Source organism: Dasypus novemcinctus, chromosome 19 (assembly GCF_030445035.2).
Source record: "Dasypus novemcinctus isolate mDasNov1 chromosome 19, mDasNov1.1.hap2, whole genome shotgun sequence".
In the NCBI taxonomy this organism is placed as follows: Eukaryota; Metazoa; Chordata; class Mammalia; order Cingulata; family Dasypodidae; genus Dasypus; species Dasypus novemcinctus.
The window spans coordinates 83,286,828-83,311,549 of NC_080691.1; the positions used below are offsets into that span (position 1 = coordinate 83,286,828).

Below are 24,722 nucleotides of genomic sequence, written 5' to 3' on the forward strand. Positions count from 1 at the left end.
CTTTAAAAGAAAGTAAAGAGGGAAGCGGACTTGGCCCAGTGGATAGGGCGTCTGCCTACCACATGGGAGGTCCAGGGTTCAAACCCCGGGCCGTGACCCGTGTGGAGCTGGCCCATGCGCAGTGCTGATGCGCTCAGGGAGTGCCCTGCCATGCAGGAGAGCCCCACGCACAAGGAGTGCGTCCCGTAAGGAGAGCCACCCCACGTGAAAAAAGCACAGCTCACCCAGGAGTGGCGCCGCACACACGGAGAGCTGACACAGCAAGATGACGCAGCAAAAAGAGACACAGATTCCTGGTGCTGCTGACAAGAATAGAAGCGGACACAGAAAAACACACAGCGAATGGACAGAGAGAGCAGACATCTGGGAGGGGGGAAGGGGAGAGAGAAAAATAAATAATAAATCTTTTTTTTTTTAAAGCGTATTAAAAAATGAAATTTGGGAAGCGGATTTGGCTCAACAGATAGAGCATCTGCCTACCACATGGGAGGTCCAGGGTTTGGTGCCCAGGGCCGCCTGGTGAGGGCAAGCTGGCCCAGGCTGACTGCCAGCCCATGTGGGAAAGCTGCCCCGCGCAGGAGAGCTGGCTGACGCGGAGAGCTGGTGTAGCAAGATGACGCAACAAGAGACACAGAGGAGGACAATAAGAAGACACAGCAGGGAGCTGAGGTGGCACAAGAGAGTGATCGCCTCTCTCCCACTCCAGAAGGTCCCAGGATCGGTTCCCGGAGCCGCCTAATGAGAAGACAAACAGGCACAGAAGAACACGCAGCGAATGGACACAGAGAGCAGACAACGGGGGGGGGGGGCGGAGAAGGGGGTAGAAATAAATAGAAAAATAAATCTTTAAGCAGCAGCACCCCCGCCGCTCTCGTGGGCACGTGCGGGCGTGATGCATTTATTAAACCCCCCGGCGCAGTGTGGACTTGGGCAGGGCCCGTGGTCTCCCCCCGACGGGCAAAGGGGTCCGTGGGACAGGAAGGGCTGAGGTCCCCCGATTTAGAGGGCCTGGTCTTCGTCCGGGGCCCGGGTGTGGCTGCGGCTGCGTGGCGGTGGGCTCAGCTGCCTGCGCCGTCGCGGTGTGGGCAGGGGCTCGTGCGGGCGGCTGACAGATTCCCGCCGGGTGCCGGGGACCCCCAGCAGGGCCCACTCCTTGTGCTGAGTCTCTTATGGGTGCCAACCTGGACCCCACCCGTGCGGCTTTCCGGGCAGGCCCCCGCTGGCGCCAGGGCCCGGCGCCCTCTTTCCGAGCCTTGTTCTACAGGGGAGGAAACTGAGGCCCAGACTCACCTGAGGCTGAGGCCCCGCCCCCCTCCCCCCACCCACCCCGGGGCAGCCCCAGGTGTCCCAGGAGGGGCCCGGACGGTGCAGGGGTTCATTTAGGACTTAGAGAGGTGAGCTCTGGGGGCTGGGCTGGCGCTGCCACCTGGGGCCCCCTCCACCCCGGTCCTGGGGGGACAGGTCTGGGTAGGGGACATGGACAGGCCTGGGGTCTTATCCCCAGCCTGGGCCTCCCCCACCAAGGGGAGGCTTCTTTCCCACGGGCACCCGGGGCCCCGCGCCCATTTTACAGGCGAGGAAGCCCCCGCCTCCGGCTCCTCCTCCCTGGGGCCTGCTCACCTGCCGGCTCCCACCTGAGGCTCCCTCGGGCGAGCGGGTGGGTGGGGGGCTCGGGGCCCGGAGCCCTCCACTCTGGAGAGAAGGGCAGGGGTGAGGGGCCGCCAGCCACCTGGGAGGGGCCTGAGGCGGGGAGGGGCCCAGCCAGCCTGCACCCCCTGCTCTCCCCACTCCGCCCGGCGTGCCCCGGGCACCCACGGAGACTGGTTTTGTCCTGGGACACAGCCTCCGAGCAGCTCAGAGGCATGCAGCTGGCGCTCAATAAGTGCAGATGGGACAGAGGAATGGGTGGGATCGGGCCCGGGGCCCAGTCCTCGGGGAAACCCCAGACCCCGGCGGATCAGGGAGGCCAGCACGGCGGAGGGGGCTCCAGGGGCAGCCCAGATTGTCCGGCGGGGGGGCCGGGGACCCCCAGTTCCTCACCTCGCTGGCCCACGCCGCGGACTCGGTCTCCAGACCCGCTTCTGGGCCAGGCACCTCTGTGGAGGGGCCTGAGGGCGGCAGGAGGGAATATGGGGGGCCCCCCCGCACGCAGGAGGGGGGGGCAGGCACCCGCGGGCAGGAGGGAATATGGGGGGCCCCCCGCACGCAGGAGGGGGGGCAGGCACCCGCGGGCCACGGATAGGCGCGCGGCGTGGGCAGGTAGCAGCTGGCACTCACCGGGCGCCCGGCGCGGGCTCAGCACCAGCCGGCCCACCTTGCGGAGGATCACCCGCAGCGGCTGCGGGAGGGCGAGGCCGGGCGGCCGGCGGCAGGAGTGCGCGGGCAGCCGCTCCGGAGTGAAGCCCTTGGGCGCGGGACACGGGCGTCAGCGCGCCGCGGGCCCCCAGGGGCCGGCAGCCGAGCGCCCCGGGCCGCGAGCGCCGCGCACCTGCGTGAAGAAGTCGTCCTGCAGGAGCAGGTCCAGGCTGGGCCGCGCGGCCGGCTCGGGCGCCAGGAGGCGGGCGAGGAGGCGGCGGGCGCCGGGCGACAGGTGCGCCGGCTCGGCGTAGCGGCCCGCGCGGATGTTCTGGAACAGCTCCGCCAGGGGCGCCCCGGCGAAGGGCGGCGAGCCCGTCAGCGCCGTGTACCTGGGCCGGGGGGCGAGGCGGGGATCTGGGTGCCCGCTCACACCTGTCCCGGGCAGCCAGGGTTTGCGCGCACCTACCTGTGCACACCTGGCCACACCTGTCTACCCACGCGCCCCTGCGCCAGACATACTCTGCGTCCATTTCCCCAGTGCCTGCTCACACCTGGCCATTCCTGCTCAGACGCCAGCAGCTGGCCATCCACCTGCCTGCACCTGTCCGATTCGGGCTTATGCCCGTGGACACCTGCTGCGCTCCAGCATGCGCTTCACACCTGAACATGAGCCCACATGCCCGGGCCACGCCCACCTGTCCCCACCTGACCATGCGTGCTCACACCTGCCCGCCCTCGCCCCACAGCCCCCCACACCTCACGATCATACCTGCAGTCGAATTACACCAAGTGCACGTGCCCACCTGTCCCACAGCTGCACACACCTGTCACGCTCTGTTCTGGGCATGCGCCCGCCTGCCCATACCTGGTCCCACCTGGCCCCACCTGGACGGTCGTGCCCACCTTCCAGGGCCCCACTCACATGGTGCAGCCCAGAGCCCAGATGTCGGACTGGCAGGAGTGCCCGTTCCTGGAGATGACCTCTGGGGCCAGGAAGTTTGGGGTCCCACAGAGCACTCTAGGAGGGGGATAACGGGGGGCTCAGGAAGGCTGGGGTCCCGTCCAGACCCAGAGCCTCCTGGTCTCACCTGTGGCAGCGGCCCCCGGGCCCCACCCTGGCGGCCAGCCCCAGGTCTCCGATCTTCACCTCCATGGAGTCGTTAAGGAAGAAGTTACCTGCGGCAGGGGGGGCGGGGTGAGGGCGAGAGCCGCCCCCCGGGCCCCTCGCCCTGCCGCGCCCCCCTCACCCACACGCACTGGGCTTCAGGTCCCGGTGCACGATGCGCCGCTGGTGCAGGTGGCGCAGGCCGCTGACCAGGCCCCGCAGGTAGTAGCGCACCTCTGGCTCCGTCAGCCTCTGCCGCGCCTTCAGCACGTGGGCCAGGGACTGCGGGGACCGGCAGGCAGCCGCCAGCACCGGGCCACCCAGGCGGGCCCAAGAAGGCAAAGGTGAGTTTAGCTTGGCCCAGGTGGGCCCAGGTGAGCCCAGGTGGGCCTGGGGGGAGCTCAGGTGGGCTCAAGGAGAAAGACATGTGTTCAGAAAGGCGCAGGTGGCCACAGGTGACAAGGGGAGGGGCTTGATGACTGTAGCGTAAGCTGGGCAGGTAGACGCAGGTGGGCTCAGGTGTGCCTAAGTAGATCCAGAGCACCGACCTGGGCAGGTGAGTAAAGGAGGGCACAGAGGGGCATACATGGGCACAGAAAGCATTAACTGGGTGCTGGTCAAGGGTGCAAAATGGGCAGGGCGCGGGCACAGGTAGAAGCAGGCCCAGGTGGGCAGGGGGTGGGCCCAGGCCAGCCCCCGCCCCGCGGGCACCTGGCGGCTGCAGTACTCCAGCACCAGGTACACGTGGTCGCGGTCGGCGAAGTGTCCGTGCAAGGCCACGACGTTGCGGTGCCGCAGGCAGCTGTGCAGGGCCACCTCGCGCTCCACCTGCAGGCACGGCCCCCAGGTGGCCTCACCTCCCTGCTGGACGCGCCCCCCCCCCCGCCCCCGGGGCCCCGGGGCCCTTGGGACACCGAGGGCAGCTGCGCACCTTCCCCCGCAGGCTCCCGCCCCGCGGCACCACCTTGAGCGCGAACACGGCGCCGGAGCACATGTCGGTGAGCAGGTAGCAGCGGCTGGAGGCGCCCTGCGGGGAGGGAGGGCTCAGGCGGGCCAGGGGGGCCCCCCACGACCCCCAGGCTCAGGCGTGGACCCCGCGCCACAAACACGGAGACCGATGCCAAAGGCACAGGGACGTGCAGCCACTTAGACACACACCTGGACACACACACCTGAGCACACAACGCACGCAGCACACCTGGAAGCTGGATGACCGTCAGGTCTGAAGGGGGTGAGGGGTGCGTGCGCGTGACACCCCCGGCCCTGACGCTGCGGAGGATCCGTGCCGGCCAGGCCACGGCCAGGGCGCCTCCGCCACTGTCGCCCGCTGACCCAGTGCCCACTGCAGCTCGGGGCGGGGGACCCAGGCGAGGGCAGACCCCGCACGCCCTGTGCAGGCGCGTGGGCCGATGGGAGCACAACTCCACTTGGCGCCCCACGCTGGGGCACACCTGCCCGCCTGCAGCCTGGGGGGCCGGCCCCGTCCCCCACCCCACCCAGCCCCGGAACCCCTCCCTGCAGCGCCCAGGACCCCCACCCCGCCGGGACCCCCACCCAGCCCGGGAACCCCTCCCTGCAGGGCCCGGGACCCCCACCCCGCCAGGACCCCCTCCCCACCGGGCCCCCCTCCCTGCTAGGATCCCCACCCTGCCCTGAACCCCCTCCCCTCCCCGCTGGGACCCCCACCACCCCCTCCAGTCCTCGCTGGGACCCCCACCCTGTCCTGGACTCCCTCCCTGCCAAGACCCCCACCCTGCCCTGGACCGTCCCTCTCCACTGGGACCCCCCCCGCTGGCCCCCCCCCCGCCCGCCCCCCCCCCCCCCCGCTGCCCCGGACCCCTGGCCGCCCCGGGAAGCCCCTGGCCGCGGAGCCCCCACCTTGCCGATCAGCTCCCCGCGCCGGTAGACGCGCCCCGAGCCCGGGTCGCGCAGGAAGGCGGCCACCAGCGGGTGGCTCGTGCGCCGTCGCCGCGGTCCAGGCTCCATCGCGCTCCGAGGCCACCGCACGGGCACTGGCGCAGCCCGGGGCGGCCTCCCCGCGCCTCGGCTCTGGGGGCGCCCGCGGGCGGGGGCCGCGTCCCATTGGCTGCGGGAGGCGGGGCGGGGCCTGGGCGCTCTCCCCCCGCAGCCCCGCCCCTGCCTACGGCTCCGGAGCGCCCCATTTCCCTGGGCTGGAAACTGAGGCTCAGGGGGGCCTCCCCCCCGGGGGCACGGAGTTAGCCTGAACGTGTCAGTCTGTGGCTCCTCCCTGGGGGGCTCCCCGGCGCCCGCGTGATAGGGCTGGCACCGGGGAGCCAAGGCAGGCTGTGGAGCAGCCGGGAAGCCCCAGCACCCCTGCGGCTGGAGCCGGGGGAGGAGTGAGGCAGGGCTGGGAACCGGGGGGGGCTCTGGGTTCGCGCAGGGGTGGAGGGCGTCGGCAAGAAGGGACGGGGCTTGGGGTCCAAGGGCCCTGAGTGGGGGGCGTGGGGGGCGACCTGATGAGAAGACCTGGGACGGCCTGGGCCCCTGCGGCCACTCTGCGGCCCCGCCCCGGCTGTCCCCTGCAGCCCCTTGTCCCATTTTACAGGTGAGCAAACAGAGGCCCAGGAGGCTACAGGCTCCCCCGCAGGGAAGGCAGGGCGGCTGGACTTGAACCCGGGCCGCCGGCGTTCCTGCACCAACATTACGTAACCCGGGAGCGGGGAGGGGCCGGCAGAGCTCCCCGGGCTGGCATCAGGCCTTGGAATTTTCCAGACACCAGATTTCGGGATCCAGACTTTCCACCAGGAGCACAGGGCACCTGCGCCGGAAGGGGGCACGGGGGCCCCCGCGGGGGCACTGCACCGGGCCAGACCGGGCCGCGTCGTGCCCGTCACCCCAGAACCCACGGAGGCGGGGCACCGGTTCTTCCCAGACAGTGCGCCTCCACCCCGGGTGAATTCAGGTACTTGCTAAGCACCTGCTGTATACACGGAGTCTGCCGGACCCCCAAGGTCCCGGCAGTTCAGAGGACCTCGATGACACTGTCCATGTCACACCCAGGCTGGGTCGGGGACGGACTGTGGTGAAGCTGGCCTGCCCCCGGCACTGCCCCCAGCAGCCTCCCGGAGCAGTGCCAGGCAGAGCCCGGGCGCCAGGCGGGCGGCAGAGCTGACCGGATGCCCGGATGATCTTGGGAGAAGGAGGTGCCCAGGGCCAGCCCCCCCACCCCGCTGCCCCCCTCGTTCCCAGCTGAGCCGGGGCAGGGGTCCTGTTGTCCTCGCCTGAGCCCCTCTGAGCAGCTGCCCCCAGACCCCGCCCACCCCAGCCTGACCCCCGACACTGGCGCCCTCTCCAGACACATTCCCTGGAAGCTGCTTCTGCTCCCGAGAGCGTCTTCTCATTCGTTCATTCATTCTTTTTTTAAAAGATTTTTACACTTTTATTTATTTATTTATGTACACACCCTGTTGTGTTTTTGCGCTCGCTGTCTGCTCTCTGTGTGCCTTCACTGTGCGCTCGCTGTCTTCTCTCCGTGTGCCTTCACTGTGCGCGCGCTGTCTGCTTGCCTTCTCTTTTATTTTTTTTTAAAGATTTATTTTTATTTATTTCCCCCACCACCACCACTTGTCTGCTCTCTGTGTCCATTCGCTGTGTGTTCTGTGTCCGCTTGGATTCTCGGTATAACCGGGAATCTGTGTTTCTTTTTGTTGTCATCTTGCTGCACCAGCTCTCCCTGTGGGCGGCGCCATTCCTGGGCAGGCTGCACCTCTTTCGTGCTGGGTGGCTCTCCTTGCGGGGCGCACTCCTTGCACTTGGGGCTCCCTTACGTGGGGGACACCCCTGCGTGGCAGGGCACTCCTTGCACACATCAGCACTGCGCATGGGCCAGCTCCACACGGGTCAGGAGGCCCAGGGTTTGAACCGCGGACCTCCCATGTGGTAGGCGGACGCCCTATCGGTCGAGCCACATCTGCTTCCCTCATGTCTTTTAGGGGAACCCATCCCAGGTCCTCCGACGTGGGAGGCGCTCCACCGCGTGAGCCGCCGCAGCTCCCTGCTTCGCTGCGCCTCCCTCTGTCCCTCCTGTGTCTCCTTCGTTGCATTGTCTTGTCGTGCCAGCTCGCCTTCACCAGGAGGCCCTGGGATTCGAACCCAGGACCTCCCATATGTTAGACGGGAGCCCAGTCGCCTGAGCCACATCGGCGCCCCCCGTTCGTTCTTTACTCGCCGTTCACAGCGGGTATTCACGGAGCCGCAGCCCTGGGGCGGGAACAGCGAGACCCCAGTGGCCCGTCCTGGAGGGGAGAAGGGAGCACCCAGCGAGGAGGGGCGAGAACGCCCGGCGGGGCGGGGGCTGCCAGGCAAAGGAGAGCAGAGGGGGTGGCGGGCTGGGACACGTGGGCCGGGGAGGGCCCTCCGGCCTGCCCAAGGGGGCGGTGTCCCCGACGGGGACTGTGGAAACGGGGGGCACGTGTCCTGCACGTCGGCGGGGTTTGAGCCACGCGAGGCCATGGCGGGGGCCCTCGGCCTTCTCTCTCGCCCTCTGTTCCAGAAGGAAGTGAGCTCTCCAATCACGATACGCGAAGGGTATCGTTAGGTGCCCCGGCTGCGCCCCCTCGCGCCCCAAAACCCCACAGCCTCGTGGGGCTTCTTGACGGCCCCACTTTACAGACGTGGAAACCGAGGCACGTGTGTGGGACGTGCCTGGGCGCGCGGGGCTGGGACGTGGCGGGGGGGGCCGGCCTCCCCATGCCGAGCCCCGCCCCGGGGTCCCAAGGCGCCGGCTGGAGCCCCTCGGCCTGCCCCGTGGGTGCCCCGAGCGCCCCGGCCTGCGGAGCCCGCTTTCCTTCCAGCCTCTTCTCTCGTGACCTCAGCTAATTCTCCAGCCTCAGCAGATTTCCCGGGAGAAGCGCAGGGAGCGCGGCTTAAAATACCTGCCCGCAGGTGGAGGGCGCTGACGCAGCACCCCGCGGCCGGGCTCCCGGGGGACCTCGGGCGGCTCGGGGGAAGGGAGCGGGGCCAGCGGAGGCCCGGGACCCCCCCCCCCCAAGTCTCCTGGCCTTCACAGCCCCCGGGCCTGTCCCCCGCGCTCTCGGCCTGTCCGTCGCAGCCTTTGGGGATGGCGGCTTCGTCAGCAGAAGCCATCAGAGGGACCCCGGTGCCGCCGCCCCCCAGAAACCCGTAACCCCAAGGCCGGCGCGGTCTCTGGGCACCACGTCCCCCCGTCCTTGTCCCTGTCCTCCTGGGCCCTACGGATTTTTTTCCACCTCTCCGCGTCCGCGTGACAACCTTGCACCTGGAGCCGGGGCTCCACCCTGTGGCCCTCAGCCCTGCTGACATGACAGGGAGGTCACTTGGCCGGGCTCGCCCCATGGCGGCCTGGAGTGGGCGGCCGGTCCCTCCCCTCCCAGCCCCATCTGGACGGCAGAGCTTGCCTTGGGGCTGGGGGAGGGCGGGGGTCCTGGGGCGTGGAGGCTTGGGGCACTGCGGGGCGGCTAGGAGTTGGACCTAAGGGCCGCCCTGGGGCGCAGATCCCCACTGGCCACGCTTTGGGTGTCTGACCAATCCTCCGGTGCGTGGCCGGACCACGGTTTGCTTCTCCAGGGGTCCACTAAGGCCCACCGGCTCGCCTCCGGCTTTGGGCCATTGTGAGTGACGCCGCGGGGAACGCCTGAGCGCAGGTTTCCGTCGCAACTTCTGTTTCCAGGCGTTTGGGGCGCCGTTGCCAGGTCCCATCGCGTCGCCGTGCCAGCCTTTTGAGGACCCGCCGCCCTCGCCCCAGCTCCTCCGTTTCCTTTTTCCCACGCATGCTGTGAGGACGGAGGAAGCTGGGAACCCCTGGCCGGGCCCTGAGGCTCGGAGCTGTCCCGCAGCTGGGAGTCTTGCCCGGGCCCTCCCCACCCCAGCTGGAGAATGAGGGTGCAGGACCCACCCAGGGGTCCACTGCCGGCCTGGAGCTGCGGAGGGCTGTGGTGCGAGGAACGACACGGAACCCCGCCTTCGGACACTGGCCTGTCAAGTCTCGCGGGGCAGCCCGGCAGACGTGAGCCCCCCAGGGCAGCGGCCGGCTCCCGGGGCACGAGGCGGCTCACTGCTGCCCTTGGGGGGCTCACGGTCGCTGGATTAGGGCACGAGGGCCAGGCAGCATCCCCGGGGATCACGGCTGCCCGAAGCCAGGACCCTTTGGTTAGAGAGAACAGAAAATAGGGAGGCAGGAGTTGGGCACCCGCCTCCCACATGGGAGCTCCCAGGTGCCTCATAAAAGAAGACGAATGAGGGAAGCTGCTGTGGCTCAAGCACTTTGGCTCCCGGTTACTATATGGGAGGTCCAGGGCTCAATGCCCAGGGCCTCCTGGTGAGGGCAAGATGGCCCGTGTGGCGAGCTGGCACATGCAGGAGTGCTGCCCCGCACAGGAGTGCCAGCCGATGTGGAGAGCTGGCGCAGCAAGATGACGCAACAAGGGACACAGAGGAGAGACAATAAGAAGACATAGCAGACCAGGGAGCTGAGGTGGTGCAAGAGAGTGATCACCTCTCTCCCACTCTGGAAGGTCCCAGGATCAGTTCCGAGAGCTGCCTAATGAGAACACAACAGAAACAGAAGAATACACAGCGAATGGACACAGAGAGCAGACAACGGGGGAAATGGGGCGGGGGGTGGGGGGGAGAAATAGATGAATAAATCTTAAAGGGAAAAAAAAGACAAGCAAGACAGCAAGCTGATGTGATGAGCTAGCATGGCGAGCTGATGCAGTGAGATGACACAATGAGGAGACACAAGAGACGTAACAAGCAGGGAGTGGGTGTGGCTCAAGCAATTGGGTGCCTCCCTCCCACATAAGAGGTCCTGGGTTTGGTTCCTGGTGCCTTTAAAAAAAAGAAAAGAAAGATGAACAGACACAGAGAGCAGACAGTGAGTGCAAACAATGAGGGCAATAGAAATAAATAAAATCTTAAAAAAGAACTAGGAGGAAAAAGTAGACGGCTTCAGGGACTCAGACAAGGGTTGAGAAATCTGCCCTTTCCCCTCCTGCCCTCGCATTGGCACCTCCCTGGGGCGGCTCTCCCTGTGGCGGCAAAGACACCAGCAGCCCCAACTCTCCCTTGGTAACCCCGGAAGACAGAGAGAACTGCTCCCCCAGATGCCCAGAGCGAGTCCCAGGGCAGGCTCTCATTGGCCCACTTGGGTCACGTGCTCATCCTGGACCAATCGCTGTGGCCGGGGAGACAATTTCCCGGTCGGCCAAGCAGGGACCATGCGATGCAATGGGGAGGTGGAGGGCCAGCCCCCCGGAAGGCGGCGGGGAGGCCGGGGCGAGGCAGAGGGGCAGGAAGGGGCTCTGGGAAGAATCCCGGGCACCCTGCGTTGGCCGGGGCGCGGGGTGCCTGGAGATCCCGGGCCCCGCCGTGCACGGCCTCCGAGTTTGTGGCCCCCCACATCACGGCCCGCGACGGCCGCGGGGGTCCGAGACCGGGGCTGGAGGGGTGGGCGGGTCCCCCTCTGCGTGCTCCATTCCGTGGCCTGGAGACCGGGGCCCGGACTGGGGGCTCCCGGGAGGCCACGGGGCGGGGGTGGGGAGAGACCTGCTCACGGGGATTTCCTGCGCAGGAGCCCGGCTGAGCCTCGTCCACGTGGGCCCGGGGGCACCTGATGACCCCTCGGCCGGGGCCGGGCGGGAGCCCCCGGGAGTGCAGCCGCTGGCGCACCCTCGGCTGGGAACCTGGGAGCGTGGTGGGGTCCAGGGGCGGGGTCCAGGGGCGGGGGCCGGGGCAGGGGCCGGGGCGGGGGCAGGGGACGAGGGAGACGGAGGCCACTGGGCCCGGCCGGGCTCAGGACCCCAGCACCCACGCCCACCCCATCTAGCCCATCCCACAAGCGCGTGGGCCCCGCGCGGGGAGCGCCGCCTGCTGTATGCACTTTCTATATGACATGGTGCCTGCTGCATGCACTCCCTGCAGGGTGCAGTGCCTGCTGCATGCACTTTCCATATGACACAGTGCCTGCTGTATTCACTTTCCATATGACACAGTGCCTGCTGCATGCACTTTCCATATGATACAGTGCCTGCTGTATGCACTTTCCATATGACACAGTGCCTGCTGCATGCATTTTCTATATAATACACTACCTGCTGCATGCACTCCTGCAGCACACGGTGCCTCCTATGTATGCTTCCTGCAGGGTGCAGTGCCTGCTGTATGCACTTTCTTTTCTTTTTTCTTTCCCTCCCCTCCCTTCCCTCCCCCCTTCCCTCCCCCCTTTCCTTCCCTTCCTCTTCCTCATATGTGGGAAGGAAGCTGGCACTCAACACTGAGCCACATTGGCTGCCCTTTGTTTGCTTGCTTGGTTGTTTTTTTTTAATTATTTATTTCCCCCCTTCCTCTCCTTCCGCCCTGCTGTTTTTGCTGTCTGTGTTGTCTTCTCTTCTCGTTTTCTCTCCTCTAGGATTCACCGGGATTCAATCCTGGGGACCTCTGATGTGGAGAGAAGTTCCTGGGCAATTGCGCCACCTCAGCTCCTGGTCTCTGCTGCGCTTCACCTTGACTCTCCCCTTGTCTCTCTTCTGTTGTGTCATCATCTTGCTGCGGGACTCACTTGTGCGGGCACTGGCTCACCGCGCGGGCACTCGGCTCACCGCGCAGGCACTCGTGTGGGCACTGGCTCGCCGCGCAGGCATGCTTTCTCTTCTTCTTTTTCTCCAGGAGGCCCCAGGGATCAAACCGAGGTCCTCCCGCGTGGTGGGCGGAAGCGCTATCCCTTGAGCCGCGTCCGCTTCCCTGCTTGCTTGTTTGCTTGGTTTGTTTTTAAGGAGGCACCGGGGACCGAACCCAGGACCTCCCGTCTGGGAACCGGGCGCTCCTCCGCTTGAGCCACATCTGCTCCCTGTATGCCCACGCCCGATGCGTGCACTCCTTGCAGAACACAGTGCCTGCTGTATGCACTTTCTGTATGACACAGCGCCTGCTGCAAGCACTCCCTGCGGGGCAGGGGTCCTGGGGCTCCGGGAAGGGGGCACATCTGAGGGGACAACTGTCCACCTGGCAGGGCCCTGGCTGCGCTGGACAAGGGAGCCCAGAGTAGGGGCTCAGGAGACCCAGCAGAGGGTGTCTGCACTCGCTCCTGCGGACGTGCGTGAGCGCAGGGTGCGAGTCTCTCCACAGCCCCCACCGCTCGAGGTCACAGGCGCCCCCGCCCATCTGCCCGCCGTGCCCACCCTCCATCCTCAACATCCTCCCCAGGCCGCCGTCCTCTGCGGCCTCGGGGCCTCCCGCTCACCCGTGCCCTTTCCCGGGCAGCCCCTGAGACCCAGCCTCGGTGTCCGCTCTGTCCCCTTGCGCACCGCATGACCGCTGCCACCACCCTGAGCATCACCCTGGGCCACCAGCACCTACACGTCCAGCTCCAGCCAACTCCCCGACACCTCTGCGCCGCGTCTCTCCCGCCCGACTGTCCCTTGGGCGCCCGACACCCACCAGCCCCAGGGCCTTTGCACTGGCTGTTCCCCCCGCCTGGGCTGCCCCTCCCCCGCCTCCTTGCCGTGCCACCTCCCCAGGGGAGGCCTTCCCGACCGCGCCCCCAGGCCTGGGACATCTTCTCTGGGTCCCGACCGGAAGGTGGGGTTACACACCCCACCTGGGACTGGCTGGGTTGTCCACAGTGGTGCTGGCACATAGTAGGTGCTCAATAAATGTGGCGTGATTGGCAGTGAGGGCCCTGATATGAGGCCCAGGAGGGAGGGCAGATGCGGCAACCCTTCACTCAAGACTGAGGGGGGGAAGCGGACGTGGCTCACCGGACAGGGCGTCCGCCTACCACATGGGAGGTCCAGGGTTCAAACCCCGGGCCTCCTGACCTGTGTGGAGCTGGCCCATGCGCAGTGCTGATGCGCGCAAGGAGTGCCCTGCCACGCAGGGGTGTCCCCCGCGTAGGGGAGCCCCACGCACAGGGAGTGCGCCCCGCAAGGAGAGCCGCCCTGTGCGGAAAAAGCGCAGCCTGCCCAGGAATGATGCCGCACACACGGGGAACAGACGCAGCAAGATGACGCAACAAAAAGAAACAGGTTCCCAGTGCTGCTGACAAGAATACAAGTGGACACAGAACACACAGCGAAGGGACACAGAGAGCGACAACTGGGGAGGGAGCATAAAAAAAAAATCTTAAAAAAAATAAGACTGAGGGGGAAGCCGGGTAGGCTTCTTGGAGGAGGGGGCACTCACGTTGCGCACCCGGGCGGAGCCCAGGGGACAGAGGCGCCGCTGCGGAGGAGGGGTCTCCTAATTGCTCCCCGGACCTGCCCATCCCTCAGCGCGGCCGCCAGAGGGCGCCGTGGGGCGCGAGCGCGGGGCCCCGGGGGAGGGCGTGCCGCGCAGACGCCCCGGCGGCGGGGCGGGGTTGGCGTGGGGACCCCCGGTGTCACCCTGTCGTGGCCGGGCGGTGCAAGGAGCTGAGGCCCGGCCACGAAGTCCTCAGTGGAGACCCCTTGCCGGCCCCAGTGCCTAGAAGGGGAAACTGAGTCGGGGGGGGGGGGGGCTCTGGAACCCGCTCCGCAGCCGCCGCGCGCAGGCCCCGGAGGGCGGGGGCGCGTCCTCGGTGACAGCAGCGCCCGGGAATGCGGAGGCCCGCGGGGGTTCCCCGCTCCCCCGCGCCCGGCCCCCGGGGCTGAGCTGCTCCCCGGCGCGCCGGGGCCCCGTGCGGAGACCGCGGGGGCGCGCGTCCCGGGGGGGGGGGGAACCCCTGCGCCCGGGGGTGCCCGCCCGCAGGAGGGTGCCCTCCGGGGAGGCGGGGGGAGGCCGCGTAAGGGGATCCCCGTGGGAAGCGCTCGGGGCGTCGGCGGGGAGGGACCCGGGCAGGGCCACCTCTGCCGGGGGACATTCCCGGGCCCTGAGCGCGGCGCCCGGAATAGCAGCCCCGGCCTCCCAAGGTCACGGGCGCCGGGCGCGCCGACACCCGGCTGCACCCCGCGCCGAGCCGGGCCGTCCCCCGCGGCAGATCCGCGTCGAGGCGCGCGCCAGCCGCGCGGGGGCGCACGGGGCCGCCGCCCCCGGGGTCCCCGGTCCGGGCGCGCCCGGGGAGGCCCGGGTGGGCGGGGCCTCTGCCGGCTCCCCCCGCCCCTTACCTCGGCCCCGCCGCTTCCGCCCGCCCTGGGGCCGCCGGGGAGCCCGGACGCGCAGCCTGCGCTGTACGCAGCCGGTAAGTCCCTCTTCCTATCCCTCCACTATCCCCGCCAGCCTTGCGATCCGCAGCCCCCACGTCCCTGGGCCGGGTCGGGCTCGTGAGGGCAGCAATCCCCCCCTGGGGAAACTGAGTCTCAGCGGTGGGGCTTGCCCCCGCGATCACGCTGCAGGCCAGGGGTCCGGCCAAGACGGGGAGGGGCCCCCCATTTTCCATCACGGAGACCCGGGCGCCCGGCCACTGTGCGGGGGTGTGGGAAGGTCACGCCCCCACCCCCCGCGGGGTCCCCGCCTCCTTCCTGTCCCGGGCCAGCCAGGACTCAGGGGGTTTGGAGGCGCGCAGGGAGGGGTCGCCGGCGGCTCGCGGGCCCAGCCCCGTGGGCCCCGGACCCCGAGAGCTCCCAAGTCCCAATGTCAGGGGCAAGGGGGCCTGAGAACCCAGGAAACTGAGGCTCCAGGGGGCCCGGCTCCAGCCCCTCCCTCTGGCCCCGGGAGGGACTCGCGGCCTGGCGGGTGTCCCTCCCTTCCTCCCACCCGCACGTCACGCGGAGGGTGCGGCTGGCCAGTGACCTCATCCTCCTCCCTGGCGGATGGGGAAACCGAGGCCAGGGACACCAGACCGCCCGCCCCAGCCTCCCCAAAGCCCCCTGTCCCCGCTGCAGGGCACCCCGGGGCCCGTCGCCGCGCCTATGTCCCCCGAGGTGCCTGGGACGGAAGCCGGGACAGGCCCGGGGCCAGGTCGACTCTCTCGCCCCGCCCCCACCCCGGGGGTCCCCCCAAGCCACGCCCCCTGGGGGGGCTCTGACAACCAGGATGGACTGAGGCCTGCTGGCTCCCGCTGCACAGATGGGGAAACTGAGGCCCAGGTAAGGGGTAAGGTAAAAGCAACGTTGGGGAGAGGGCTGAGGGCTCTCCGACCCTCGGGGACACCGTCCAGCCCAGGAGGTTTCCTTCCATCAAGCATTTATTAAGCGCCAGCTGTGTGTGTCCTAAGAGAACATACGACCAATAATTACAAGAGCAGATTTCTCTGGACGCACCCTCCCTGCCAGCCTCTCAGCTCCTGAGGTTTCCCTCTTATCCGGTGCACCCTGGAAACTTTCCTGTAAGGGGGGCTCCATTATCACCCCATTTTTTCAGAGACAGGAGGCCAGCTTCCGAGAGGTTAAGCTGTTGTCAGGGCCGAGCCGGGGCTCCCCCGGGCCCCCTGGCAGCGCCCCTGCAGCCGCCCCCTCTGTCCCCCCAGGCGCTGTCCCCCACAGAGCCTGCTGCTGCTGCTCGGCGCCCTCCTGCACTGCGGCCCCGGGGGCAGCGCTCAGGTAAGGGGGGGCGGGGGCGCGCGGGCCGGAAGGGGCCCGGGCCAGCCCCTGCCCCCAGGCTGACCGCACCCCTCTCTCCCCAAGTAGGGTCGGGGCGAGTGGACCCCGTGGGGCGCGTGGAGCCGCTGCTCCAGCTCCTGCGGGCGGGGGCTCTCGGTGCGGAGCCGGCGCTGCATCCGGTGAGCCGTGGGCCGGGCCTGGGGGGGTGCCGCGGGGGTCCCTGCCCCCCCCCCCCGGGCCCAGCCCCTGGCCACACCCTCCGCCTGCCCACACATGCTTTGCCCTTTAATCCTCCTGAGCAGGCTGGAATGCCGGGTGGGGTTGGTGGGGGCGGAGGGCGGGGAGGCTCTGGGGAGGGGGGCTCCGGGGATCCTGACTATGCCCCCCCGGCCCCCCAGGTTTCCTGGGGAGGCGGCGTGCTGGGGAGACAGCCATGAGTACCGGCTCTGCCAGCTGCCAGTAAGTTCCCCCACCGCTCCGACCGCGTCTGCCCCGCCGCCGCCCCCCCCCACTTCCCCAGCCCTGAGCGCCAGGCACTGCTGGGGTCTCCCGGCTCCTGCGGGGCTCGGGGTGCCTGGAGGTCAGGCCCAGCCTCTGACCTACCCGCCTCTGCCCCCCAGGACTGCCCCCCGGGAGCCACGCCCTTCCGGGACCTACAGTGTGCCCTCTACAATGGCCGCCCAGTCCTGGGTGCGCAGGAGACCTACCAGTGGGTGCCCTTCCACGGGGGTGAGTGGCCCGGCCCCCTGTGCTCAGGAGAACCTCTCTAGGCTGTCAGGGAGAGGGCTCCACCGAGGAGGACGGGTGACTTGGAGGGCTGCACGGAGAGAGGGGCGTGAGCACTAGGACTTTGAAGGATATGTAGGAGTTGGTGACGGGAAGGGGAAACGGCACGTGTGGGGCATGAGGCCGGGGCAGAGGGAGGCAGGGTCCGTACTGCAGGGGGTCGAACAGCCGCTGAGGATTACTTGGGGCTGTATCCAGAGGCCCACAGTTCTCAAATTCTTCCTGGTAGCAGGAAAATGCCACTGCATTGAGCCAAAAATAGCGAGTTATATAAGCGTGTGCCCGGGGCAGCAAGCCTCCAGACTGAAGGCAGGCAGATAAGAAAAGCCTAGAATGGAGAACGTTCCATGTCAGCCTCTCGCAGGGTTATTATTATTATTTTTGCCCCAAGCACTAGTGGAAACCTGCCACAATCCCACCTTTGCAGAGGTCCACTAGGGCCAGCATGGCTTTGTTCCAGGCAGGGTCTGCCAGCCAGGCTTGGGGAGGTGGGAGCCAGAGGGGGCTTGGGAGAGACGGCAGTCGGGCTGCAGGTGTGGCCAGGCAGCCTTCACCAGTCCATGCAGCCCCCCTGCGCAGTAAAGGGGGAAACCGAAGCCCAGGTGGGACTCAGCACTGGGCCAACACTGCTCATTGGGCACCTGCTGGGTACAGGCCCCTTGTGCAGAGGGAGTCCTGCCCACGAGGTACCCCCAGCTTAGAGAGGTGTCTGGAAAATAGGAGGCACTCAATGTGTGCTTGTGAACGATCGAAAGAATAAATGAAGGCATAATGGGTAGTGGTCTTACTAACAATGGGTTGTCCGTGTAAGGCCTCCGAATGAACGAGTGAATGAATGAATGGTTGCAGCCCTTGCCCGGGAGGGTTCCGGGGTGCTGGAGGCAGCTGCCTGCTTTCCGGTCCTGGCTCTGCTTCAGCCTCGAGGTGCAGCTTTGGCTGAGCCCCTCATCTGCCCCCAAGGAAATGTAACTCTGAAGGCAGCCTGGAGGAGACGTAGGGGCAAAGGGGGGCTGGGTCTCGGGTGGGGGCTCCCTGCCCACCCCCTCCTCCCGCACCCAGCACCCAACCTGTGTGACCTCAACTGCCTGGCCCAGGGACAAGCCTTCTACCACAGCTTCGGCCGCGTCCTGGACGGCACCCCCTGCAGTCCGGGCGCCGAGGGGCTCTGCGTGGCCGGCCGCTGCCTCGTGAGGACGTGCCCCCCTCCCTGCCCCAGTCCACCCCCCACCCCCCTTTCCCTCGCCCAGGAGCCCCCCTTTTCCATCCAGAGAAGCCCCTCCTCCAGATCCTCTACCCTCAGACCCTGCCCAGCCCCTAGGCCAAGCCCCCCATTTCCTTGACCTTCGGGCTACCCCTCCCCAGTTCACACCCCCCACACAGCCGTCCTTCGGGTCTCAGTCCCGCCCCCTGAGGGTCAGAGCTCCGCCCCAGGCCCCGCCCCCCGGGCGGCCGCGGGCGGGGGCGCGGGCCGTGACCCGCGTGTCCCGCCTTTCAGAACGCCGGCTGTGACGGGCTGCTGGGCTCGGGCACCCGCGAGGACCGCTGCGGCCGCTGCGGCGGCGCCAACGACTCGTGCCTCCTGGTGCAGCGCGTGATCCGCGACGCCGGTGACCGCGCTCCCCGCGGGCCCTTTAACCCGCCGGCGGGCCCGGAAGCGGGGGCGCGCGCTGATTGGGCAGCCCGCGGCCCAGCCTTCTCGCTCGCCGCTCTGATTGGTCGCTTCCAGATTGTCCCGCCCTGCCCTGAACGCGCGCGGCTTTAACCCTTCCCCTGCCGCGCGGGAGCCGAACCACGAACTGCGCGCGCGTCCCGGGCGCTCTCTGGCCGCCTGGCCCCCGCGTCGCCCCTGCGCGCCCCGCGCCCTAACGCCTCCGCGCCCCCGCGCAGGTGCCCTCTCGGGCTACTGGAACGTGACCCTGATCCCCGAGGGCGCCAGGCACATCCGCGTCACGCACAGGAGCCGCAACCACCTGGGTAGGGCGGGGCGGGGGCGCGGGGTGTCGCCTGCGGGGGGGGTGGAGCGGGGCGCGGCTGACCCTGCGCTTGCAGTGCTGCGGGGCGGCGACGGGCGTGCGGTGCTCAGCGCCCCCGGGACCTACGAGGCGGCCGGCACCCGCGTGGTCTACACCCGCACCGCCGCGGGGCCGGAGGAGACGCTGCGCGCCGCGGGACCCACCTCCCAAGACCTGCTCCTGCAGGTGCGCGCGCGGCTGAGGGTCGGAGGCGGGAGGCCGGGACTGAGGGTTGCAGTGGGGAGATCAGAGGGCGGAGGCCGGGACTGAGGGCCAGAGGGGGGGTCTGGGAGTGAGGGTCAGAGGGGGGAGGCCGGGACTGAAGGTCGGAGGGGGGAGGCCGAGGCCGGCGGGCTCTGCAGCTGCCGACACCCCCGCCCCACCCAGGTGCTCCTGCAGGAACCGAACCCGGGCATCGAGTTCGAATTCTGGCTGCCGCGGGAGCGCTATGGCTCCTTCCAGGCGCGGGCGCAGACCCTGGGGTGGCCCCTGCGGCAACCGCAGCCTCGGGAGGTGGAGCCCCCGCCACCCACGCCCCCCGCCGCCCCCGCCGCCGTACCCCCACGGACCCCTACCCCGGCCCCAGGTGAGGCGCAGGAGCTGGGCGGGGGCGCGCGCGGGCGAGGAGGCCGCCCTCACCGCCCGTCCCCGCAGAGCCCTGCGCGCCCTGCCCCGACGCCCGCGGCCGCGCCCACCGCCTGCTCCACTACTGCGGCAGCGACTTTGGTGAGACCCCGGCTCACCCAGCCAGCCCTCGCCCCTAGCCTGACCTCCGACCCCAACATGACCTTGATCCCTTGACCCGACCCCCACTTCTCCTGTCACCCGACCCCGGGGGTCCCCAGCTCCTCGCCGGTCCCTGGCCTCACCTTGCCCAGGCCCCCGAGACCCCCGATCGCCCGCCGGCGCCTCGGTTTCCCCTCCTGGCCGCGGGGCGCGTGGAGGGCGGGGGCCGGGCGCTCAGGGAGCCGGCGCCCACCTGCCCGCCCCCCGCAGTGTTCCGGGCCCTCGTGCTGGGCCGCCAGCGCCAGGCCCAGGAGACCCGCTACGAGGTGCGCGTCCAGCTCGTCTACAAGAACCGCTCGCCGCTGCGGGCCCACGAGTACGTGTGGGCGCCCGGGCGCTGCCCCTGCCCCCCGCTGGCCCCCCGCCGCGAGTACCTGCTGGCCGCGCGGCGCCTGCTCAGCCCCGACGGCACGCAGGACCGGCTGCTGCTGCCCCACGCTGGCTACGCCCGGCCCTGGAGCCCCGCCGAGGACAGCCGCGCGCGCCTGGCTGCCCGGCGCTGCCCGGCCTAAGGCCCAGCCCGGGCCCCGTCGTGCGCGGCGGGAAAGACGCTGACCGGCCTCCAACTCTACACATTGCCCTTTTCATCTGGGCTGCCAGGGAGCTCAGAGATCTCTCCCCTCTGCAACTATGGGGCTCCTCTGGCACTCACATTCTTAGGGACCCTGCGCGCACTGAGGTTCACTGCCACGTCAGGCAGGCACTGGTACACACTAAACAGACTCTTAAACTCTTATTTTCCCTGTTGTCCTGGCTACCAGGAAGCTCACACCCATTGTATGCCCAGTAAGGCTGTGTCTGCTTTTATTCCCCTTGTCCCGCACTCACCTAATTAGAGACAGTGTCACAGACAAGCGCCGGGCATGCCTAGCAAAACATTGTAATGCACTGGTTTCCCCTCTTGCCCTGGCTACCAGGAGGCTCACGGCTGTTTTACTCCCTGACCCTCCATGCTCCCTCTTCGCTCTGTTACTCACATCCACATCCTCATGTGTTCAGAGTCCCTGTCATAAAAGCATGTCCCTAAGAAAACCAGGCACTGTAATGTGCCAAGTTCCCCTTTTGCACTGGCTACCGGGAAGCTCAGAGAGAAGCCTGCCGCCTGCCTCCGTGATTCCGGCTGGCATTTGTCCAGTCAGCACTGCCGTGTGTGCTCCTGGGTAATTTTTACACTCGCCCCCTCCCCGTTTATTTAACAGGACATCCCTCAGCCGTGGAGACCTGGGGACACGCTGGTGGAGGCGGGCACGCTCACAGCGAGTGCGCACACGCGGGCACACGCATCCCCCCCGGCCCCCCCCAGCCTGGCTGACCTGTGTGAGGCTGGGGTGCAGGTGGGGGCCCGGACCCCCAGGGATGCGGCTCAGAGTGCCTGCCTCCCGCTGGGCCTTCTGGGACCTTCCTGGGGAGGGGGCCGCCTTCTCCCCCGACCCCCACACTGTCACGGGGACCCTCTGCTGCTGTGTGCTGCCCGCGCTGTGCTCTCGGGCTGTGGGGGGCCAGGGGTTGGTGGGTTATCTGCCCTTCCCTGTGCCTGAGGGTCCCAGCGGACCCCAAGTCCTCCAGGGAGCAGCCAGACGGAGGAGGGGTGGGGGGGGTGGGGTGGGGAGTTCAGGGGGGGCGAGCCGGGAGCGCGTCTCCACCCTCTCAGCATCTGACCTTGTCCGCCCCCCGCCTGCCTCGGTTTCCCCATCGGTTAGCGGATGCCCTCTCCCCCCTCCCTGTTCTGACTGCAGGAGTCGTGCAAACGCGGCCCTTCCCGCCGCTTCTTGTGTGGGGAGGGGTCCGCGCAGTGGCGCATTCCTACCAGTATTTAGTGAGCGCCTACTGTCTACCAGGAGCCCTGAGGCAGGCCCGGCCCCGGGGGAGGCCGCGGCCCCGCCCACTTGGCGTCGCCTCCCGCCGTCTCCAGCGCCGCGCTGCCCGCGGGGTCCCCGGAGCCCCACTGCCCGCCCCCGGCCCACAGAGCACGCCGCGGGTCCCGAGCGCTGCGGGTGCCGCTGCCCCCTGGCGGGCACGCGGGACAGGGCGGCGGGGACGGGCCACTCAGCGCCCCAGCGGCCTCGCCCGCCTCGGGGGCCCCTCCAGCTGCCCCTGCCCCGCGGGCGCCGTGGCCCAGGGAGACGTCGGGGAATGGGGGCTTCGGGCCGCCTGCGCGGAGCTGCAGGGGCCTGGGCGAGGCGGTGGGAGAAGGGGCGCCGGGAGGGGCCACCCCAGGCCTGCTGGGGGCGCGGACGCCGGGAAGGGGGGGGCAAGGAGGCCAGGAGCAGGGGCTTCACACACCCTGCCCTACCGGGCAGCCGCGCCCCGGAAAGAGCTGACCGCGTCCCTAAGCGCGACCGCCTCACTTCCTTTCCTTTTAGAGCAGTAATGGAAAGGCGAGACCCGGCGACTTTCGGAGGTACCGGGGATCGAACCCGGGACCTCGGACCTGGGAAGCAGGCGCTCAGCCACCGGGCTATGCGCGCTCCCAAGACTGCGGCTTTAAAGACACTCAAATCCAGCGAAGTGTTTCACATAGGAACTGACGTTTGCCCTCACCGAGCACAAACAACACCCCGTTTCACTTTTTTGGGGGGAAGTAATCTGGGCTGGGGATTGAACCCGGGACCTCGTACGTGGGAAGCCGGCGCTCAACCACTGAGCCGCATCGGCTCCCTGAGTTGTTCTTTGCTGTTGTTCGTTTTGCTTGTTTTGTTTTTAGCAGGCACGGGGGACTGAACCCAAACCCCCCCTCGTGTGGGAAGCAGGCGCTCAACTGCTTGAGCCACATCCGCCGCCCCGTTGCCCATTTTAAACAAGACACCCCTTCACACCCACTTGGCTAGCTATTATCAAAAATAGCGATAATAACAAGTGTTGATGAGGATGGGGGGGAATCGGCACCCACAGGAAACGTACGACGATGCCACCACTGCAGAAAACGGTTGAGCGGGTTCTTAAAAGAGTCAGAGTTACCGTGTCACCCAGCCGTGGGTGCTGACCCAGGGAACCGATAGCGGGAGGGGGACGGACAGCCGGCTCGCGCCTTGGCCGCAGCACGCTTCCGACGGCCCGGAGGAGCAGGCAGTGCCGGGGTCCCTCGCCGGCTACGCGGCTCACGACAGCGGGGGCCTCCTGGGCGGTGGAATATTAGTCGGCCGTGAAGAGGAACAAAGGTCTGGCACAGCCCCAACACGGCTGAACCTCGAAGGCGTGTTGAGCGGCGCAAGGCAGACGTGCGAGGACGCGCGCGTGTGACCCCCGTGCGTGAACAGGCGCGTTTGCCGGGACGGAGAGCAGACCTGAGCTCGGGAGGGGGTGGGAGGGGCGGGGCTTAAGGGGGAGACCTTCTGTTTGGGGTGACGGAGAAGCTTTGCTCCAGGACGACTGGGGCGGGAGAGCCACTGAATTACGCTTCAAACGGTTAAAATGGCAAAAATGTTCCCTATACACGTTACCACCATAAAAATAAAAAAATACCCCACGCACTCAGCGCCTGGCGGCTCGTCTCCCCCCGGGGAACCTGCGGGGGCTGGCCCGGTCCTCAGAGAGGCAGGGCTGAGCCGCTTTGCTGGCACCCCCGAGATAAGGGTCGGGGGCCGGTGCTGCCCGCAGGGTCACTGGCGAGCTGAGCCCGAGATAAGCCGCTCACTGGTGCCAGCGCCTGCTCGGCGGGGGCCCGGCGGATTAACGGTCATCCTCGCACCCTCCCTGCCAACACTCCTGCGTCGAGGGCCTCCACGCACCTGCCCGGGCTCACCTCCCCCGCTGCGCCCCGCGCCAGCCCGGCCTCAGGGCCTTTGCACCTGCCCTTGGCGGCTTCTCAGGGCCGCCGCGGTGCCTTTGGCTCCCGAAGCACAGCCTGGCGCCCACGGGGCGCTCGGTACTTGATGAGCGAGCTGGGGTCCCCTTCAGTGCTGGGTTTGCAGGAGCTGGGGCCCTTGGGAGGCTTGGTGGCTGCGGGCAGAGCACAAAAACCTCACAGCCGGGGCGCAGCGGGGTTCTGTGTCGGACGGCAGAGGACTGCTGAGTGACCACTGAGTGTCACAGCCTCGAGCGTCTGTGGTTTATCCCGCTCGCCCCCTCTTGGCTCTTCCAGAAACTGGGACCGACTTGACTCTTGGAAGAGCAGTGCCTGGAGGGCAGAGGCTGGGGGGGGGGGTACCCTGGGAGCCTGCGGGACCCCGCCCAGGTGCTGGGCCCCTCCGCAGGGCCCCTCAGGGCGGGCTTGCCCACAGTGGGGGCGGGCAGGTGTGGGGGAGCGGAAGAAGCCCCCCGACCTGAGGCGGGACTCGCGGCGTCCACCTCCCTGCTCGGCTCCTTCTCCCCCACCCCCGCCTCAGGTTCTGCTCCGGGGAGCCCCGTGTGGACTTGGGGGGGGGGGCTCTGGTTTCTAAACCCCGCTGGGTGTGCGTTGCTAGAACTTGGCGATGGTGACACGGGCGTATCGCCCCCCATCGCTCCCCCTTCTCGCTCCGTCTCTGCGTGGCCTCGCCGAAGGGAACGCGGGCTCCAGAAGGCTCACGCACACCCACGCCCGCCTCCCCTCTTCCGAGCGTCAGCCTGCAGCCCGCGGGCCTCTGCGGGGGGCCCTACAGAGGGGCTGTGCGAACGGACAGCCCCCCTTCCTCCCCGGGACAGCCCCCTTCCTCCCCGGGTGGCGGCAGGCGTGGCGCGCGGGCAGCCTGGCGTCCTCGCCCGCGGCTCAGGGGTGCAAGTCACCGCCCTGCCAGCTGCCCGCAGGCGGGCCCGCCTTGACCCAGCTCCCTTCGCCCACTTTCCTCCCTCCCCAGGCTCATGCCCACCGCTCAGCCATGGGGGGTCCCTGCCAGAAAACGACCTGCACTCGACTCCGGGGGAAGCCAGGTGAGGCCGGGGGAAGGAGATTGCTTAGGTTACTCTGCCTCGGTTTCCCCATCCGTAAGAGGGGCCCCGATGCCCACAGCCCCCGTGCCCCAGGTGGCCGTCCCTCCGCCAGGCCCGGCGGCCCCAAGGACGGGCGAGGATGGGTCGTCCAGGTTGCATTTATTGCGCCCCCGTCAGCAGGCCAGGTGCTTCAGCCGCCAGCAGTGCTGCAGGCAGCGCAGCCGGGGGAAGTGGCGGGGCCACCTGCAGGTCAGCTCGGTGGTGGACTCTGAGCTGTAGTCCAGGGAGGACGAGGAGTGGCAGGAGCTGGTGGCCAGCCGCGGCGGGGGCCGCTTCGGGAGGCCCCGGCCGGCCCTGGGGGCGGAGTTGCCGGGGACAGAGCCACCGGGGGTGGAGTCGCCAGGGCCGTCCCCGGGGTTCTGGCCGGAACGTTCC

At 68.4% G+C, this 24,722-nt stretch overlaps 2 protein-coding genes across 3 annotated transcripts; one reads left to right on the forward strand and one right to left on the reverse strand.

Annotated features, from left to right (window-relative positions):
• Positions 1-845: 845 nt before the first annotated feature.
• On the reverse strand, positions 846-5,416 carry PLK5 (polo like kinase 5 (inactive)). The gene is made up of 11 exons (XM_058282167.1): positions 5,282-5,416; positions 4,335-4,430; positions 4,115-4,231; positions 3,556-3,685; positions 3,387-3,474; positions 3,221-3,316; positions 2,489-2,687; positions 2,278-2,404; positions 2,041-2,108; positions 1,621-1,692; positions 846-1,273 (listed from the first exon to the last, which is right to left on the reverse strand). Exons 1-11 carry the CDS (start codon positions 5,387-5,389, stop codon positions 1,259-1,261), a joined length of 1,116 nt encoding a protein of 371 aa, XP_058138150.1. The 5' UTR covers positions 5,390-5,416; the 3' UTR covers positions 846-1,258.
• An 8,962-nt stretch (positions 5,417-14,378) lies between these two features.
• On the forward strand, positions 14,379-20,175 carry ADAMTSL5 (ADAMTS like 5). 2 transcript variants are annotated; one of them, XM_058282169.2, is made up of 13 exons: positions 14,383-14,555; positions 15,199-15,402; positions 15,783-15,855; positions 15,943-16,034; positions 16,254-16,314; positions 16,476-16,584; positions 17,701-17,828; positions 18,137-18,248; positions 18,529-18,615; positions 18,691-18,839; positions 19,041-19,239; positions 19,308-19,379; positions 19,650-20,175. In XM_058282169.2, the coding sequence occupies exons 2-13, from the start codon at positions 15,383-15,385 to the stop codon at positions 19,949-19,951; spliced, it is 1,404 nt and encodes a 467-aa protein (XP_058138152.1). In that variant the 5' UTR covers positions 14,383-14,555; positions 15,199-15,382; the 3' UTR covers positions 19,952-20,175. The 2 variants fall into 2 exon arrangements, with proteins under 2 accessions (XP_058138151.1, XP_058138152.1); XM_058282168.2 differs by having other exon boundaries at positions 14,379-14,555; positions 19,041-19,379.
• The last annotated feature ends 4,547 nt before the right edge of the window (positions 20,176-24,722 follow it).

What these genes read in the sequence shown, in the direction of transcription:
- ADAMTSL5 (XM_058282168.2), top strand. Translation starts at nt 15,383, where the DNA reads ATGGGGAAACTGAGGCCCAG. An exon ending in ATGGGGAAACTGAGGCCCAG is followed by an intron (nt 15,403 to 15,782) that starts GTAAGGGGTAAG and finishes CTGTCCCCCCAG; the next exon opens with GCGCTGTCCCCCACAGAGCC. An exon ending in CTACTGCGGCAGCGACTTTG is followed by an intron (nt 19,380 to 19,649) that starts GTGAGACCCCGG and finishes CGCCCCCCGCAG; the next exon opens with TGTTCCGGGCCCTCGTGCTG.
- PLK5 (XM_058282167.1), bottom strand. Translation starts at nt 5,389, where the DNA reads ATGGAGCCTGGACCGCGGCGACGGCGCACGAGCCACCCGCTGGTGGCC. An exon ending in AGGACGACTTCTTCACGCAG is followed by an intron (nt 2,405 to 2,488) that starts GTGCGCGGCGCT and finishes CCCGCGCCCAAG; the next exon opens with GGCTTCACTCCGGAGCGGCT. An exon ending in GAGCCCGCGCCGGGCGCCCG is followed by an intron (nt 2,109 to 2,277) that starts GTGAGTGCCAGC and finishes TGCCGCCCTCAG; the next exon opens with GCCCCTCCACAGAGGTGCCT.